Source organism: Symphalangus syndactylus, chromosome 18 (assembly GCF_028878055.3).
Source record: "Symphalangus syndactylus isolate Jambi chromosome 18, NHGRI_mSymSyn1-v2.1_pri, whole genome shotgun sequence".
NCBI classification, from domain to species: Eukaryota; Metazoa; Chordata; class Mammalia; order Primates; family Hylobatidae; genus Symphalangus; species Symphalangus syndactylus.
This window is the reverse complement of record NC_072440.2, coordinates 13,006,490-13,024,642: the sequence shown is the minus strand read 5'-3', so window position 1 is coordinate 13,024,642 and position 18,153 is coordinate 13,006,490. Positions and strand designations below refer to the sequence as shown.

The 18,153-nt window shown below is 55.2% G+C and overlaps 1 protein-coding gene across 8 annotated transcripts in view; it reads right to left on the bottom strand.

Moving 5' to 3' along the window:
• Positions 1-15,009, bottom strand: part of CERK (ceramide kinase) — a 53,302-nt gene extending 38,293 nt beyond the window's left edge. For 2 of the 8 annotated variants that reach the window (XR_010116887.1, XM_063622553.1), the window contains exon 1: positions 14,721-14,997. Coding sequence is in view for 4 of the 8 variants with exons in the window: in XM_063622553.1 (XP_063478623.1) it covers positions 14,721-14,862 (142 nt within the window). In the remaining 4 variants the exon portion in view is untranslated. Of the gene's footprint in view, positions 1-14,257; positions 14,410-14,699 lie in introns of those variants that run through there. The other 6 variants (XR_010116886.1, XM_063622552.1, XR_010116885.1 and 3 more) reach the window with 4 other exon arrangements.
• Between the last annotated feature and the right edge of the window lie 3,144 nt (positions 15,010-18,153).

Sequence of the window (18,153 nt, the reverse complement as noted above, 5' to 3'; positions counted from 1 at the left end):
ATTTTTCAATAAAAGTGGCACTGAGCTCATCTGCTTCTCTTACCTCCCCTTCCACCTCCTCCGTCTTATCCGCCTCCACCACCCCTAAGACAGCACGACCCATCCCTCCTCTCCTCTGCCTCCTCAGCCCACTCAACCTGAAGACCACGAGGATGGAGACCTTTGTAATGATCCACTTCCACTTACCGGATAGCAAACACATTTTCTCTTCCTTATGGTTTTCTTAACCACATTTTCTTTTCTCTAGCTTACTTTATTGTAATAATACAGCATATAATTCAGGCCACATAGGAAATATGTGTTCATCGGCTATTTACATTATCGCAAGGCGTCCAGTCAGCAGTAGCCTGTTAGTTAAGTGCTGGGGGAGTCAAAAGTTTTCCAAGTGCATGGCGCTGGGGTGCTGACCCCCACATTGTTTGGGGGTCAACTTGCACTGGGTGCAGCTCAGGACAAGGGCTTCCTTGCTGACTCAGGAGACCTGGAGTGGTGCAGCCATGGTGGGAACACATTCCCCAGGTGGCGATGAGTGGCTGGACTCGGCGTGGCTTTGGCCTACTTCTGGCTGCAGTCTTACTGTGGGTAAGCCACTAAGCCTGCAGCATGGCTGTAAAGGGAGTGGAACGATGAACCCCATAGGGAATTCAGAAACTGGAATAAGATAAAGGGTGAAAAAGTTTCAAGCACAAAAATGTCCGATAAATGATGGCTTCCTTTCTTGTCAAAAAGTCTGGGCTTAGCAGGGCGGGGTGGCTCACACCTGTAATCCCCGCACTCAGGGAGGCTAAGTTGGGTGGATCACGAGGTCAGGAGATCGAACCATCCTGGCTAACACGGTGAAACCCTGTCTCTACTAAAAATATACAAAAAATTAGCTGGGTGTGGTGGTGGGCACCTGTAGTCCCAGCTACTCAGGAGGCTGAGGCAGGAGAATGGTGTGAACCAGGGAGGCGGGGCTTGCAGTGAGCTGAGATTGCACCACTGCACTCCAGCCTGGGCGACAGAGAGAAAGACTATGTCTCAAAAAAAAAAAAAAAAAGGCTGGGCTCGAGACAGGGGCTCTGCCTCCTTCAGGCCATTGTCCGTGTTAAGCTGAGGACTCCACAGTGAGAGGACACCACAGTGAGACGCCTCCAGCCTAGCAGCACTCACCCCTTCTCCCGCTCTCCTCACCTCGGCGTGTCACGGGCATTACGCCCTAGTCTTTGAAACTCTCATTTCTAATTGGGAGACAAAGAACCGGGCCAAGAATCTGAGCAAACGGAGAGCAGCTCCCTGCGGGGGCTCAGGAAACGCTTGCCAGCGTCCACCGGTTGGAGAGCTGGCGCCTGCTCATCTGAGGGCAGGTCATGTGGACGGCAGTGGGGCCACCGAGGGCTGGCACACAGAAGAATGCGGCCGGTCCTCTAGAAGCAGAAGGAACTGCCCTCTGAGGGTGAGTCTCAACTTGCCGGCTCCAAGCAGCATCCCCGCACAGCACGTGGTGTGTGGACATGCCACAGCATCCACGGGAGAAAACACACCTGACCCGGGTGGACAGATGCTGTGGGAACATCTTGCAAAGGGCAGAAGGTGGGAATTTGGGGCGCTTTCATATTCTTTTGCTGACAGAGATAAATTCTGCTGCCCGTGAGACACCACAGTGACTCACATGGACATGCAGTGGGCTCTCCAATAAAGGTAATGATCAAATGGCCATCACATTCCAGAAAAATCAAATGCCATGTCAGCGAGTGAGGCTGGCCTCCTGGTTCTCGTGCGGCTCACGTGTTTGCTGGCTCCCTCTCTGCAGACCACTGCAGCATTTGCCACAGTCTGGGTAATGCCTGCTAGGGGCAGCTGAGAGCACGCTGACTTCCAGCTGCTTCTTTTTCCATTCTGTTCTCTGTGTTTTTTAGTGCTTGTTGTGATCTACTAAAATCAAATATATTTCATGCTTGCGACTCACAGATGAAAACAGTGCCTGCTGTCAATCAGCTTTGACACTAGAAGTTCCTGGATTAAACTGAGCCACGCGCAGTGGCCTCCCATCCAGCAGCAGGGCCCACGGGTTTCCCGTGTGTCAAAGGAGCACTTAGTGCCAGTGACATGGGTGCACGTGTGTGAGTACGCTCACAGCAGGGCAGTGTCTAGGTGGCGGAACACGCCGCTCCAGACCTCACGCAGCTGTCAGGAGGCCCCAGATGTCTTTCGCCTCTTGGGGATATGCAACGAGAACAAAAGCAAGTTCACAGCCAAGAGCACAGCTGTCCCTGGGACGCTCCCTAATGCAAGCTGCCATGTGAGAACCGGCAGAGGGAATGGGGTGAGAGAGCAGGCCGCTGCCCACTGCGCCCACTGGAGTACAGTGTGGAAGTCTGGATCACACCCACACACACTGCAGGGGATGCTGAGGCCCAGAAGTGGCACGGGCCACACTGACCTCCACATGCCCGGCCCGCTTAGAGTCCGAGCAGTAAGGGTCACCCCAGAGGAAGAACACCCAAGAGATCCGAGTGGCTGGGAGTCCTGATTCCCCCTGCAATTACATGCAATGCAGACGCATTTCCCTGGCAACCCACCGCTCAATAAACATGAGCTGTGTGAACATCTGATCTTCATTAAAAATTAAAGGTCAGTGCTTGCCTATGCCAAGGAAGACCAAAAACCAGCTCTGCCCACCACTGCCAGGGAGAGTCCAGAAATCCCACATGCAGGAAACTCAGAGAGTGGTCAAACTGTCCCCTTCCCCTCCCTGCCCACCACGTCCACCCTGACACAGCCCTTGATGGGTGTGATATACAGACGGAAGGTGGGGGAAGCCAGAACCCACGTGATGCCCACAGGTCAGCCCTGAGCTGTGACTTATCCAGACACGATTGCACGTCTGTGTCCCCAGCCCTTGTCTCTGCTGCAGCTTCTGCTGTCATACAGGGATGCGCCCAAGTTTGGATTTTTATAGGAAACCTTCTGATTGTAAAACACATTAGTTACAATTTTAAAAGGAAAAGAAAAACTCACCATGCAAATCAAACAAAGAAAAAAATCTGTGGCCAAATTCAGCCCAAAGACCTCTGCTCTGCAAGCCAGTGAGGCTGAGCCGTGGTTTTTCTGACAGCACGGATGATGAAGAAAATCTCATAGCAAGACCCCAAAGTTCAAGATGCTGGAATAAGGTACCTGCCAATTATAACTTACTGCTATTTCATGCCATAAAATGTGACCTTTGACCCTTGTCAGCACACCATTAGTAGCCACCAATGTCTCTTCTTCTTCTTTTTTTTGAGACAGGTCTCGCTGTGTCACCCAGGCTGGGGTACAGGGGTGCAATCTCAGCTCACTGCAGCCCTGACCTCCTAGGCTCATGCAATCCTCCCACCTCAGCTTCCCAAGTAGTTGGGACCACAGGTGTGTGCCACCATGCCCAGCTAATTTTTTTTTTTTTTTTTGAGAGATGGGGTCTCTCTGTGTTGCCCTCAGATACCTGGTTGGTCTCTCTAACTCCTGGGCTCAAGCGGTGCAACCGCTCAGCCTCCCAAAGTGTTGGGATTACAGGCGTGAGCCACTGTGCCCAGTCTTCTTAGTTCTAGGGACACATCTCAAGTAAACAGTGTCCATTCCCTGTGGAACCCACCCCAGAAATCCTTCCTCGTCCTAACGTCCCGATACCAGCCTGAGGGTGCTGTGGTCCGTGTGCCCCACTCTCAGGCAGGGGCCTGGTCAGCACCCCACAGGACCACCCGGTGACCACCCAAGGTCCAAGGGCTTCTGAACATCCTGCACATGCCCCAACACCCCCCCGGCCCTGCCACCTTCCCCGGCCCTGCCACCCTCCCCGGCCCTGCCACCCCCCCGGCCCTGCCATCCCCGCAGCTCCTTAGCATGGATGCTCCCTTAGCATGCACAGGAGGCCTGGACCTGAGGATGCCAAATCATTCCTCTGAGGAAACAGGGCTGTGGCATGTGGACGGGCATGTCACCTACACAGCCCACGTGGCAGCCAACACACAGGACTGTGCTTTTCCTGTTACACCAGGAGGTTCTGGAGGGCAGGGTGGAATTGCACACCTGCGCAGCCCCTGTGTGTGGGTTCAGGAAATGAATCAGGCTAATCCTAGACCTGCTTAGACGACACCCGCAGAACTGAAGTCCATACCAGCTGGCATCTCAACACAGAACACCCGCTGTCCCCACTCCATGCTGTCAGGCTGCGGGAAACCTGTGTCAGCCTCCCGTCCTAGAGACGAGACGGGGTGTCTGAGGGCTCCAGGGACCACACGGTGCCTCAGGGAACTTTGTCATGGGAACTGGACAGATTTTGCTCCACGAACCCTGCTCTTCCCCCCGTGAACCCTGCTATGAAAGGGCACGGGGGCTACTTAAACAAATCCCAGAGTCCCTGCCTTTGAGGAGGGAGCTCACCCCAGATTCTGGAGCAGCCTCGCTCTGAGTCCCCACTCCCCCACCTGTGAGCTGAGCTCTAAGTCCCACATCTCCACCTCCGAGAAGATAACAAGGGGCGTCTCAGAGGGCTGTGAGGATCCCATTGGGTGTGAAGCCCACAGCACTGCAGGGCACAGCACACACTGGCCTAAATGGAAAGCAGCATTCAGACATCTAGTTCTGGCCAGAATGAACCAAGCCCGACCACCTGTCTCTCCCACCCGCTATGACTGATAGCTCAGGACAAGATAGAAGAAACAGGCAATGAACCGGGGACACTAGAGATCCACAGCGGCAGGCCCGCTGGCTGGAGAGGCCGGGGTGCAGAGTCAGCAGCTGGGAGCCGGGTTTATCTCCAGCTCTGGCCTCGGGGACGTCTGAGCTATGGGGCAGCAGGGTGGGTGCAGGCCCCCGTCCCAGAGAAGCCAGGGTGTGCTGAGGGCAGAGGGACGCTTAGAGCAGAGGGGGCTGGAGCAGGAATACTTGGCTCTGAGAATGACCAGATGAGTCCAGCCTCACTCCTGAGGGACCAAAACAGGGCAGCCAGGGCCTCGGAGGCCGGACAGCCAGGGCCCACCTCCCTCGCCACGTGAGACAGACCTGCCATCTGTACCCAGCCAGGCTGAGCACCTGCTTTTGAAAAAGAAAAATTGGCTGGGTCTGGTGTCTCATGCCTGTAATTCCAGCACTTTGGGAGGCTGAAGCAGAAGGACTGCTTGAGGCCAGAAGATTGAGACCAACCTGGACAACACAGTGAGGCCCTGTCTCTACAAAATAAATTTTAAAAATTAGACAGAATGATGGTACATGCCTGTAGTTCCAGCTACTTGAGAGGCTGAGGTAGGAGGACGGCTTGTGCTCAAGAGGCTGCAGTGAGCCAAAACTGAGCCACTGCACTCCAGCCTGGGAAACAGTGAGACTGTAAATAAATAAATTAATTTAATTAAATAGAAAAATTGTCCAAATGACTTTATTTTTTATTAATTTTTTTTAAGAGACAGGGTCTTGCTCTGTCACTCAGGATGGAGTACAGTGGTACAATCATGGAACACCGTAACCTCGAATTCCTGGCGTCAAATGCTCCTCCGGCCCCAGCCTCCTGAGTAGCTGGGACTACAGGCATGCACAACACCAGCCTCCAAAAAACATTAACAGGACTTGGCCTTACAAAATCATGTTCCAAATATCCAGGAAACAACCCACAATAAATCAGCACACCAAGAACCAGGAAATGTTAACGTTCTCGAGGGAGTAATCAAAAGACGTCAAACCTGAGATGACCCAGATGTTGATGTTATCAGACAAAGACCTCAAAGTAGTCTTTGGCCAGGCGCGGTGGCTCATGCCTGTAATCCCAGCACTTTGGGAGGCCGAGGCAGGTGGATCACGAGGGCAGGAGATCGAGACCATCCTGGCTAACACAGTGAAACCCTGTCCCTACTAAAAATACAAAAAATTAGCCAGGCACGGTAGCGAGCGCCTGTAGTCTCAGCTACTCAGGAGGCTGAGGCAGGAGAATGGCGTGAACCCGGGAGGCGGAGCTTGCAGTGAGCCAAGATCGCACCACTGCACTCCAGCCTGGGTGACAGAGTGAGACTCCGTCTCTAAACAAACAAACAAACAAACAAACAAAAAGCAAAGCAGCTGTTATAACCATGCTCACTGAGACACAGTTGAACATCCTTAAAGTTTTCAGGAAAGAGGCTGGGAGTGGTGGCTCATGCCTGTAATCCTAGCACTTTGGGAGGCTGAGGCAAGCAGATCGCCTGAGCTCAGGAGTTCAAGACTAGCCTGGGTAACATGGCAAACCCCTGTCTCTACTAAAAATAATAAATAAAAAAAAAATTAGCCAGGCGTGGTGGCGGGCACCTGTAATCCCAGCTACTCAGGAGGATGAGGCACGAGAACTGCTTAAACCCAGGAGGCAGAGGTTGCAGTGAGTCGAGATCACGCCATTGCACTCCAGTCTGGGTAACAGAGTGAGACTCTATCTTAAAAAAAAAAAAAAAAAAAGTTTTCAGGAAAGAAATGGAAACTACTGGAACCAAAAGGAAAATTTTAAAACTGGAAAGTACAGTATCTGAAATTTAAAAATCACCAAATAGGCTTAGTAGCAGAATGAATCGGATAGAGGAATAGTGAAGTCGAAAATAGGTCAGCAGAAATAATCTATTCTAAAGAGCAGAGAGAAAGAAATTGTTTTAATGCACAAGAACCTTCCGCTTCTGGGAGGATGGATTAGCTGTGCTTTTCCTACTCCTCCTATTAAGTGAAGCCCTGGACATCGCACATGAAACAAACATAAGAAGACTGACGGGCGGAGAAAAGGCAGCTGTTCAGGGCCTAGGATCTGAGAAAGACACACGGCGGCCCCCCGGGGGTTTCCTTTGCCTCGTCTATCTTGGATTTGGAACTGGAGCAGCCTGAAACCTGGAAATGCCAACAGGTACAAACACAGAGCCCCAGTGAAAACCAACTCAGTCTAGCCAGGGAAGGGACAGCCTTGCAAGACAGAAAACTTTGAGACAGTAACAACCTACCCCAGAAAAAAACGGGCCCAGCCCTCCAACCAAGCCCACATGGCCAACTAGCAGCTTAGACTTCCACCCTTGAGAGGTTGTGAGCAGGCACCCCACAACCTCTGCCAGGGCCGTACAGGGGAGGCCACGCAGGAAGCTGGAACCCCCATCAGCGCCAGCTGGTAAAAAGCCTCATGCCCACCAGGCATCGGTGGAGACAAAGGGGCAGTCCAGCCCGGGCCCCCACCCTGCACTGGTGAGGTGCCCCTTCCTCCTTGCTGGAGTGGAGTAACAGGAGGCCTGGCAGGGAGTCAGGGCTTTCGCTGCCACTGAGCTGCAAGGTGCCCACACTCCATCCACATGCTGTTAGGGGAGGGCATGTGGGGAGCGGCAAGGAAGCACCTCCACCCCCCGCCAAGGTGGCCTTAGCGGAGGCCTGGCGGGAGCTGTACCCCCCACCCACCCGGCAATACCAAGCAGCCCCTGACTCCGCTGCCAGCAAGGCTGAGGGGAACCTGGGCTTCCATCCCCACCTGGCAGTACCAGCTCCCTTCCCTGCTGGAGCAGTGCCAGCGAAACCAGCTAAACAGAAGGTGTAAACGCTGCCCAGTCTTGGAACATATTGCAAAACGACCAGTGCTAGGTGAGTCTGGGAAGGAGGGCTGGGCCTTGGTGAGGCTGAGGATGGAGGAAAACATGTTGGGCAGGGAGGGCAGAGGGCACCTGGGGAGGCACAGGGCACATGGGAGATCATGACAGCTCGGCTGGGCTGGGCTGGTGAGCACGTGTGCCCCGGGAGCAGGCGGGGGCAGGGCCAGATCGGGGGTGGCGGGGGGGAGGGGGGAGAGGTCAGGAATGCAAGCCAGGCCACAGGCACGCATGGGCGAGCAGTGCCTGGAAGAACTTTCTAGCAGGGCAGGGTGTCTAAACATCAATGTGGCACACAGGCCGGCTGTCAGGACGGGCCAATGGCATTGGAGAGGGGATTAGTGACCCTCAGGGTGCTCTCCAAACTTCCAATCCCCATCATCCAGGGTTCAGCCACAGGGGTGCTCCCTAAAGAAATTCAACAGGCAGCAGGAGGGGTCGGGAGGGGAAGACCGGGGCCAGCTGGAGGCAGAAGTCATCTGACCCAGTCTGTGGCAAAAAGGGGACCAAGATCAGCAAGAAAGGAGAGAAGAGGTGTGGGATCCGATACAGCCGAATCGAGAACCCAGCAGAGGTGTGGGATCCGGGACAGCCGAAGAATCGAGAACCCAGCAGGCAGTGAGGGTGGGCCACTGGCCTAGGAGAGAGGCCTAGTAGCTGGAGCTTGTGTGCGGGTGACAGGCTGGCTGTCTCCAGGACAGAGGAGAACTCATGCCCAGAAGTCCAGGCTGGGCTGATCGCTGAAGCCGTTAAGTTGAGATGCATCCTGGACCAGCTACAGGTTCCTGAAATAACCCTCAACAGGCAGGACTCAGCTGCATTTCTCATAGAAAACGCTGCTATGCAAAAATCTAGACTGTTAGAGAAGAAAAATAAATTGGGTGGGGGAACGGGAAGTAAAACACATTAGGGGTTTCTTAAACACACAGAAAGTGTATCTTCTCGAGTATGAAAGTTTCTTAAATACTGGTGGTTTAATTTCTCTGGGATAGATAATCAAAAATGGAATTGCTGGGTCAAAGGATATAACTTTTTTTTTTTTTTAACAGTTTGAAAACACTGCCAGATTACTTTCCAAAAACAGCCTAGCAGTTCCCACTCCCATCCACCGGGTCTGCCAGCCCAGAAGCGTCCTGAAACTTCCCCAGCACAGACCTGTGCTTTTCGCCCTTCCCCATCCATTGCTGGGTGACAGCAGCATCTCATCATTGCCTTGGGTCAGTATCTACTCAGACGCTCAGCATCCACTTCCGAATGTTTTCTTCCGTGAATCGCCTACTTATACCCATTGCCATTTGTCTAATGGATTGTCTGCCTTTTTCCTATCAATTTTTATGTAAGTTTAAAATGTTTACAAAATGTTAACCTGGTCAGGCGCAGTGGTTCACGCCTGTAATCCCAGCACTTTAGGCGGCCAAGGAGGGAGGATCACGAGGTCAGGAGATTGAGACCATCCTGGCTAACACAGTGAAACCCTGTCTCTACTAAAAATACAAAAAATTAGCCGGGCGTGGTGGCGGGTGCCTGTAGTCCCAGCTACTCGGGAGGCTGAGGCAGGTGAATGGTGTGAACCCAGGAGGTGGAGCTTGCAGTGGGTCGAGATCGCGTCACTGCACTCCAGCCTGGGTGACAGAGTGAGACTCTGTCTCAAAAAAAAAAAAAAAAAAAAAAAAAAAAAAAAAAAATTAACCCTTTCTCTATCCTATTTGTTACAAATATCACCCCATTATTTTTTTATTTTTTTTTTTAGTATTATTATTATTTGAGATGAAGTCTCGCTGTGTTGCCCAGGCTGGAGTGCAGTGGTGCAATCTCAGCTCACTGCAACCTCCGCCTCCCAGATTGAAGAGATTCTCGTGCCTCAGCCTCCTGAGTGGCTGGGATTATAGGCGCACGCCAACGTGCCTGGCTAATTTTTGTATTTTTAGTAGAGACAGGGTTTCACCATGTTGGGCAGGCTGGTCACGAACTCCTGACATCAAGTGATCCACCCGCCTCGGCCTTCCAAAGTGCTGGGATTACAGGTGTGAGCCACCGCGCCTGGCCCTCATAATTTTTTTTTATTTATGGTATCTTACAAAAGAAATTTTAAAATTATTTAGTCAAATAATCTAGCTTTTTCTTTATTCTTTCTGGATTCCATCTCGGTTAGGAGAGCCTTTTCCCATTCCAATATTATAAACTGTCCTCTATTTTCTTGTAAGAATTTACAGCCAGGTGTGGTGGCCAATGCCTGTAATCCCAGCACTTTGGGAGGCCGAGGCAGATGGATCATCTGAGGTCAGGAGTTCGAGACTAGCCTGGCCAACATGGTGAAACCCTGTCTCTATTAAACATACAAAAATTAGCTGGTGGCAGGTGCCCGTAATCCCAGCTACTCAGGAGGCTAAGGCAGGAGAATCACTTGAACCCGGGAGGTGGAGGTTGCAGTGAGCCAAGATCTCACCACTTCACTCCAGCCTGGGAAACAGAGGAAGGCTCCTAAAATATAATAAAATATGTTATATATACTCAAATATATATATGTGTATATGTATATATGTGTGTATATATATGTATATGTGTATATATATATGTGTATATATATACATTTTCCTATAATTCAGCTTTCTACTCTTAAATATGCACCCAAGAGGAGCGAAAGCATAGCCCCTAAAGGATCAGGGTGTCTTTATCCACATAATCAAGGTGAATGGATCGGAAACTGTCCAGAAGCCCATCAGCAGGTGAACGGATACACTAGTGCACCCACACAATGCAATATGACTTAGTAACCAGAAAGAAGGAATCGCTGACATGATGAATCTTAAAAAAAACAAAGTGAGATAGAGCAGCCGGGCACAAAGAAGTGCACATGGCATGATTCCATTTACATGAAACTCTATTAGCATCGCGCCAGACCCTGGTGCGAAAACAGCCCAGGGCCCAGGAGAAGGTTCTGGACTGCTGCTATCTGGGTGATGTTTACACAGGTGCACACAATTATCAAAATTTAACCAACTATGTGCCTTAAAATGTCTGAGTTTTATTGCATGCAAATTAGACCTTAATAGAGTCGATTTTTAAAAATCATGTTTTAGGAGGGGAATTAGCAGCGTGGAAAACACTCTGCAGTATATTTTCTCAGCTTTTCTTTCATGCATATTTACACATACACAAATACCAACTATTAATCACGTCTAAGTCGAAGAGTGACTTTTTGTGTATGCTTTTCTGTGTTTTCTAGATATTACTAAATCAACATGACTTACTTTTGTAAGCAGGAAAAACTTTTTTTTTAAGTATCTGTGGCATGCCTATGTTTTGCCAGGCACTTTGCAGGGTGTGCTGAGGACACGCTTTATAAATACAGCACTGACCTGCCCAATGAGTTCACCACCAGCCTGGGACATCCCAAGTAGGGTTGGGGGAAGGAAGGGGAGAATCCTCCCACCAAGGTAGAGCCTGGGCAGTAGCCCCCTCACCCCTCAACACACACACACACACACACACACTCTTCCCATTCCCAACTGTAAAGGAATAAATGCAGGGTTTATCTACGTGTGTTTTGCGACAGTCAGGGGAAATAACCCAGATATCGACGCAGTGTTTCCAGTTCAACGAGCATGACCCACTTCGAGTTCCTGTTTTCGTCCTGCCCTACTTCCCACCAGGCTGGCGGCCCAGGGCACTTGCTGTCGCGGCTTCCCCAGGTGCAGACCTCACCCAGGCCCAGGAAGCTGCAGCGATCAGAATTGCTAGTCCTTGTCTTTGCTCTTGTACAGCCAGTCACTGTCCCAGCATGATGACCCACTGAGGAAACTGCACGTGCCTGGGTTCAATGCCAGCTCCCTCTGCACATCACTGCCTCTGGGCCCAGTCAATTCCCACTCCTACTGTCCACATCTGAAATGGGGTGATGCTACGGAGAAAACAAAGCAGTCAGAATAACTAAGCGGCCACCCCAGCAGGGCACACACAGTGGCCTTGGCTTTGGCTTTAGCCCATCGGTCACCTGGAGCTCCAGGGCTGCTCCTGCCTCATCTCACAGGTCCTTCTAGGGCCAGTTTTTGCACAATTCTCCACCTGTCATCATTCCTCAACCTAATTAATCCCAGTGTGCCCAGATACACCTGGGGGAGTGGGGAGGGCTGGGCAATGCCACCTTGCTGACCAAATTAAATGTCCTGTGAGCTGGTTCACATTCTTCTGCCCTACTATGGCCCTACTGACCTCAAGCACAGAAGAATCGAACCTGGGCCTGATTCCTTTTGGAGACTGTAAAGTTATGAGAAAAAAACTAGAGACAGTGTGGCTGTATTTCTGAACTCATTCACAACTTAGCGTCTCCCAGCTTGTTGATGTTTTCCCATTGCGTGGGAGAGCACTCCTGGGTGGAGAGGGCAGGCTGCTTCCTGGAGGAAGCCCACCAGCCAGGGCCACCAGCCAGGGCCCCACCATCCATGGCCCCACAAACCAGGGCCCTCCCTCTCCAAGAGGGAACAAGCTCCCGGCAGGCCGGTCAGGCAGCTCAGGATGAACCTGCACAAAAGCACCTTGGCTTAGCAAGGGTGAAGCAATAAGCATGCCGAGAGGCAAACCCCGGCAGGCTGGACAAAAGCAGACGCCACACCACACCAAGCCCTGACCCAGGGGACCAGAGACCATAATGGGAGCTGGCTGGGGACGCCAAGGCAGAAAGCAGTGATGACTGACCTCCCACACAGATGCCCTGTAAGGTGGGGTCTGGCGTCTCCGTGGCTGCTGGAGCCCGAGGGAGGCCTTACAGCCCAGTGGCTACAAGCACAGCAGCTAATTGGGCCAGTCACTTCCAGTCCCTGCAGATCGGCCCCTGCAGCCCTAGGACGGGAGCAGCTGCCCCTCAGGAACCCATCCGGTTTGAAGCCTAGTGGCCCGCACTTAGGAAGTGCTTGGGAGAGGCAGTCATCTTCCTGAAGCCTAGGGATTTACAACAAAGTACAAACCCTTCAGGCCCAGGCCAGGCATCTGTTCTCCTTGTGTGTGGGCCCTGGTGGGTGATATTTGAGGTGTGACATTTCTCCCAAAGGGGACATGAGAAATACCTTAGGAAAGTCAAGTCTCAGATGCCCAGCCACAGATAGGTGACCCCAGGGCTGGAAACCAAGTGTTGGTCATGGGTCTGAGACCACCCCTCGACCTTGGCCCTACCTAACATTCAACTCTGTCCCCACCAGCACCCAACCCACAGATCCTCACAGTTCAGCACCAGAAAGCACCCAGAAGAACTCCTGACCTTGACTGCCCACAGGGTCTAAAGGTGTCATCCCAGCTCTGCACATCCACCAGGGAATCCTGGCCTCCTCCACACCCACCCCAATCTGCCCACAGGGTCTAAAGATGTCATTCCAGCTCCGCACATCCACCATGAATCCTGGCCTCTGCCACACCCACCCCAATAATTAAAAAGAAAAAAGCCTGGGCGCAGTGGCTCATACCTGTAATCCCAGCACTTTGAGAGGCCGAGGTGGGCGGATCACCTGAGGTCAGGAGTTCAAGACCAGCCTGGCCAACATGGTGAAACCCCGTCTCTACTAAAAATACAAAAATTAGCCGGGCGTGGTGGTGCACACCTGTAATCCCAGCTACTCCGAGGCTGAGGTGGGGAGAATTGCTTGAACCCAGGAGGAGGAGGTGCAGTGAGCCAACATCATGGCATTGAGCTCCAGCCTGGGCAACAGAGCAACACTCCGACTCAAAAAAATAGAAAACATAAAACAAAAACAAACCCTCTGTCCTCCTGTAGGGCTCTCTCTTCTAGTAAACAGCAGCTCCAACAGACCTCCTTCCCGTACTCAGTCCCTCCACATCCAACCCTGCCCACCTCCATCTCCCATCTGGACAGGGCCAAAGCCTCCGCATCGCAGCACCCATCCCTCCTCTGGGTCCTCCACGCAGAGGCCACAAGATCCCTGGAAAATGCTAAGTTGGATAAGGCCCTCCAGGGGCTCCCACTCCACTCACTGTGAAAAGCAGGTCCCCATCTCAGCCTGTAAGGCTGCAGGAGACCTGGGCCCCACTCTCCCTCCCCCATCTCCCTTCACTCCTGCCACACTGGCCTCCTGCTGGTCTCAGGGCCTTATACTCCCGGCTTTTCCTGCCTGGATGGATCTGTCCCCGGAATGCAGAGCCCTCGGTCTCTGTGTGCCCTGTCTCTCCCTCTAAGGGAAAAAGCTCTGCTGCAGCAGCGACTGTGTCACACATGCTGGCCCCCCTCCCCAGCAGGCACACAATAAAAACTTGCCAAAGAGTGCATGAATGAAATGGAACACATCGCCACCACCCAGCCTGGGTCTCCCGTGCCGCCAACACCTCCCCTTCTCACTGTCCAGACCTGAGCTGCTGCAATCCTCCCGCTGCCCCGGAGTGTGGAAGGGCACCTCTTTATAAGCCTCTGCCAACCCCTCTGCCACCAGACAGCTCTGCCCTAGAGCCTTGAGGAGGCCGTCCCGCCGCGGCACCGCGGCCCTCCAGGGTGGGCTGTGCGTCCTCCATGTTTACCAAAGTCACTCTTCTCCTCATCCGGAGGGCCTCTGCGGGGAAAGTGGCCAATCCGTGGCACCGAAACCAATTCCCCCATCCCGAGCAGGGAGCACACCCCACAGAAGGTCAGGGGCCCCTTCTTTAACTTCTTAACAGGAAGTCCTCACCCTGCAAGGGCGCCTCTCAGGTTTCGGATCCTTGCTAAAGAAAAGCATCTGTTCTTGGATTAAACTGCAATGCACGGGGTGGGGAGCGCCTGGCACCCCCCTCAGGATCCATGTGGACAGTCTGTCTTGTCCAGAGGTGCCCTGCGGACAGACCGTATCGGGGGCCACGACCCCGCGCCCGCGCCCCGGGTCCCACCTCCCCGCGGGGATGGGGCGCCGGCCTCCCCTCCACTGCGCGGCGCTTTGTCCTCCGGTTCCCGGAGCAGACGGCGGCGCCCAGCCCGGCCCCTGGCCCCGGCCTCCCTCCCGCCTGCCCAGACCCCTCCCTGGCGCCTGCGCTCCCAGGGCCCCCGGCCTTACCACGGCCGCTCGCTCCCTGCACCCGGTCCCCCCAGCCGGGTCCCCCACGCCGCCCCCGCTCCCTGGCCAGGTCCGGCCGTACCCGGGCGGCGGCGACACTCACCCGCGCCGGGGGCGCAGGCTCCGGGCCCTGGGCTCCGCCACCAGCGCAGCAGAGCCCGCGCGGGCTCCAGGCTCACCGCGCAGCGTTGCTGCTTCACCCACAGCACGGAGTTCAGCGGCTCCGCCGCCCCCGTCGCCCCCATCTCCGCCGGCGGGCTCGTCCGCCAGGTTGGGGGCGCGCGGACGCCGAGGGGCGCCGGACCGTTAGCGGCCCCTGCAGTGGCCCGGGCGGCAGGCGGCGGGCTGCGGGAGGCGGCGCTGCGTCACCCCGTACGCGGGCGGCGGGGACCGCGGAGGGGCCGGGCGGGGCGGGGGCGAGGAGGAGGGGTGGGTAGAGGAGGGGCTGGGAGCCGGGGAGAGGCGGGGGGGACCCGAGAAGGGGAGAAGAGGGCAGAGGAGGGGGCCGGGATGGGGCTAGCCGCGGCCAGGGCGCTGGGGCCGGGAGGCGGCTGCCTTTCTCTCCTCTACTCTCCGGCGGGTGCCGGGTGCTGAATCTGGCGCTCCCGCGGCCGGCCGGGACTCAGTGGCGCCTTCCGCGCGGGCCTCGGTTCAGGCGGGGTCCGGGCGGCGCGGAAATGCAGTCCTGGCGATCGGGCGCGGGCCGGGGGCGGGCCTGGATGGGGGCGCCACGGGCGGCGTGACCTTGGGCGGCGGGTGCCCTCTTCGATCCTGGCCTCCTGTCGGCCTGGAAGGGGGCCTGCAGCTGGATCCCAGCAGGCAGGTAAGGCTTTCAGGAGGCCGAGGTCTTTTTAGGGGGCGGGGGCGCTGGCCCTTTGAACTGCTCTGGGGCCTGAAGCCACAGAGCAGACAGCTGAGCACCCGCCCAGGAGCTGGCCCTAGGAACAGGAGCCTGGGACCCAGACTTGGAGAAACATGGCCCCCGTGGCCTCAATTCACCGCCTCCCAAGGAAGGCCTCCCTGACCCCCCAGCTGAAGGAATCACCAGCCTGCAGGGACTCCAGCCCTGCCTTCAGAGCACGGCCTGCCCCTTCATGCAAGCTCCAGTCTCTGTGCCCGCAGTGCCTAACACAGCCCCATAGGAAGCAGCCACAACCTGGCTCAGAGAGCACATCCCTCCCTGATTTATCAGTGAAGACTGTGCTCACAGAGGTTAAGTCACTTGCCCAAGAGCACAGGGCTCCAGTGTGGCAGAGCCTAGGCTCACACTGACACTGTCTGGCTGTGACACTGAGGTCTGAGGCCTGCCCCTCCCCTCGGCTCCCCTGCCCAGCCCTGCTGCTGCAGACAGAGGTAGGGTGGGCCACGTCCACGTGGCCTTGCTGCTGTGCCTGGCACCAGGTGGCCGCATGTACGGGTCTTACTCCGCCAGCTCCTTGTGACTGTCTATAGGGGTGGGAACCAGCCATGACTCATTCCTCCCTGGGAGCCCAGCCCCTGTTCAGGCCATGCAGTGAAGGCCCCAGGACAGTCCTGCAGCCACCGTGGGCCCAGTCAGAGTCCTAGCAGGCAGTACCTGATCGTGGCACACAGTGGGGTGTGCAGCAGCAAGGCCTGCCCGGCCTCCTCCCTCCCACAGCTGCCGCTCCGAGGCCTGGGAAATGTGGATCTGAAACTTACTTGGAAAGGAAAGCTCGTGCCAGTGGCAGGAGGGTGCTGCTGCCTGCGAAGAGGGTTGGCAGGTAAGGGTGGCATGGGCAGGGGCCCGGGAGCACCAGCGTCCCTGCTGGGGACCTCTTCCCTGGGCATCCCTGTGCTCAGGCTCCCCCTGCCCCTCCTGGCATATTCACGTTGCTGTCCTCTGGCTGCACGCCTCGGCTTAAAATCCTGCAGCCAGAGTGGGGGGCCCAGAGAGGACTCAGAACTGCTTAGGCCCCAATGGAGCTCCACTGGGGGAGACAGCAACATCAGTTACAAAACACACAGGAGATGCAATAAGGCTGTTAGGGGGGCCTCATCCAACGCGTCCTTACAAGAGGAGGAAATGATGACCGGGCTCTGTGGCTCACACCTGTAATCCCAGCACTTTGGGAGGCTGAAGCGGGTGGATCACCTGAAGTCAGGCATTGGAGACCATCCTGGTCAACATGGTGAAACCCTGTCTCTACTAAAAATACAAAAATTAGCTGGGTGTGGTGGTGCGCTCCTGAATCCCAGCTACTCCAGAAGCTGAGGCAGGAGAATTGCTTGAACCCAGGAGGTGGAGGTTGCGGTGAGCTGAGATTGCGCCATTGCACTCCAGCCTGGGTGACGAGAGCGAAACTCCGTCTCAAAAAAACAGAAGAGGAAATGTGGACACACACAGACCCCCGAGGCGTGTGTACACAGGGGTGGCCATGGGAAGGGGCAACAAGAGAGACTGACCTCCAGGAGGCCAACCCTGTGGGCTTGGACCTTGACCTCAGACTTCCAGCTTCTGTGGACTGTTAATGGGAGATGACAGATTGCTGTTGTTGAAGCCACCCAGTTCGTGATATTTTGTTATGGCAGCCTGAGCAGACCCAGGGGACCTGTAGTCCTAGGATGGGCTGGGGAGGGGCCTGGCCACTGCAGGGCCCCATGCTCATGCTCAGGGAGAAAGGGTGATGTCACGAAGCCCAGGTTTCCAGAAGATGCATGTCCTGCAGTTGAGTTGCATGGGAGAGGGGTTGGGTGGGGGTCAGGCCCTGTGTGGGGCCAGGGCCATGACTCTGGGCACAGCACTGGAGGGATGGGAGGAAAGAGCAGCTCCACCCCAGAGCAGCCCTCAGGTCCCTGCTGTGTGTCAGACCCAGGGGGCCCTTCAGGAGCTGGCTGCGAAGGCCACAGGAGCTTTGAAAATGTAGACGAGGGCAGCCCTGGCTGCCTGAGGACCTCCCGGTACCTCACTCACCTCTTCCCTGGCAGGCACACCTTTCCCACCTTAGGCCCTGCCCAAAATGCCCTTCCCACACGTCTGCCTGGGAGGCCCCCCACTCACGTTCTCCTTCAACCCACATCTTGTTTCTTCATGCCACAGAGTCCCCTGGAAGCTCACTGCATGGCACTTCCACCCCCGGCTGCCACAGGGCCTCACTTCTCCTTGTGGCACTTCAGAACAATTGATGCCCCAACCTGTTGCTACCCTGCTGTGTACATGGCTGGTTTCAGCTCTGCACAGGGCCCTGAGCTGCCAGGTAGGCCAGAGAGGATGGGCTCAACCCCAGCAGCCTGGAGTTCTGGTCCTAATTAGTCAGGCCCTGACCTGCCACCTGACTCCGTCTTGTGTCCAGTCTGCAGGCTTGGGCTGCTGCCTGGTGGCCTGATGGCCCTGGGGCCTGCTAAGCCAGACATCCTGCCCAGCGGTGGCCAGCACCCATTCCCCTGGGCGGCCAGGTTGTCCCACTCACGGGCCACCTGGCTCCTGAGGTTCTGTCTAAGCTGGTCCAACCCCATACCCATGAGTGTCCCACCCACTGGGTCATCCATACCACGGGCCCTGGCCCTTCCTGTCCACG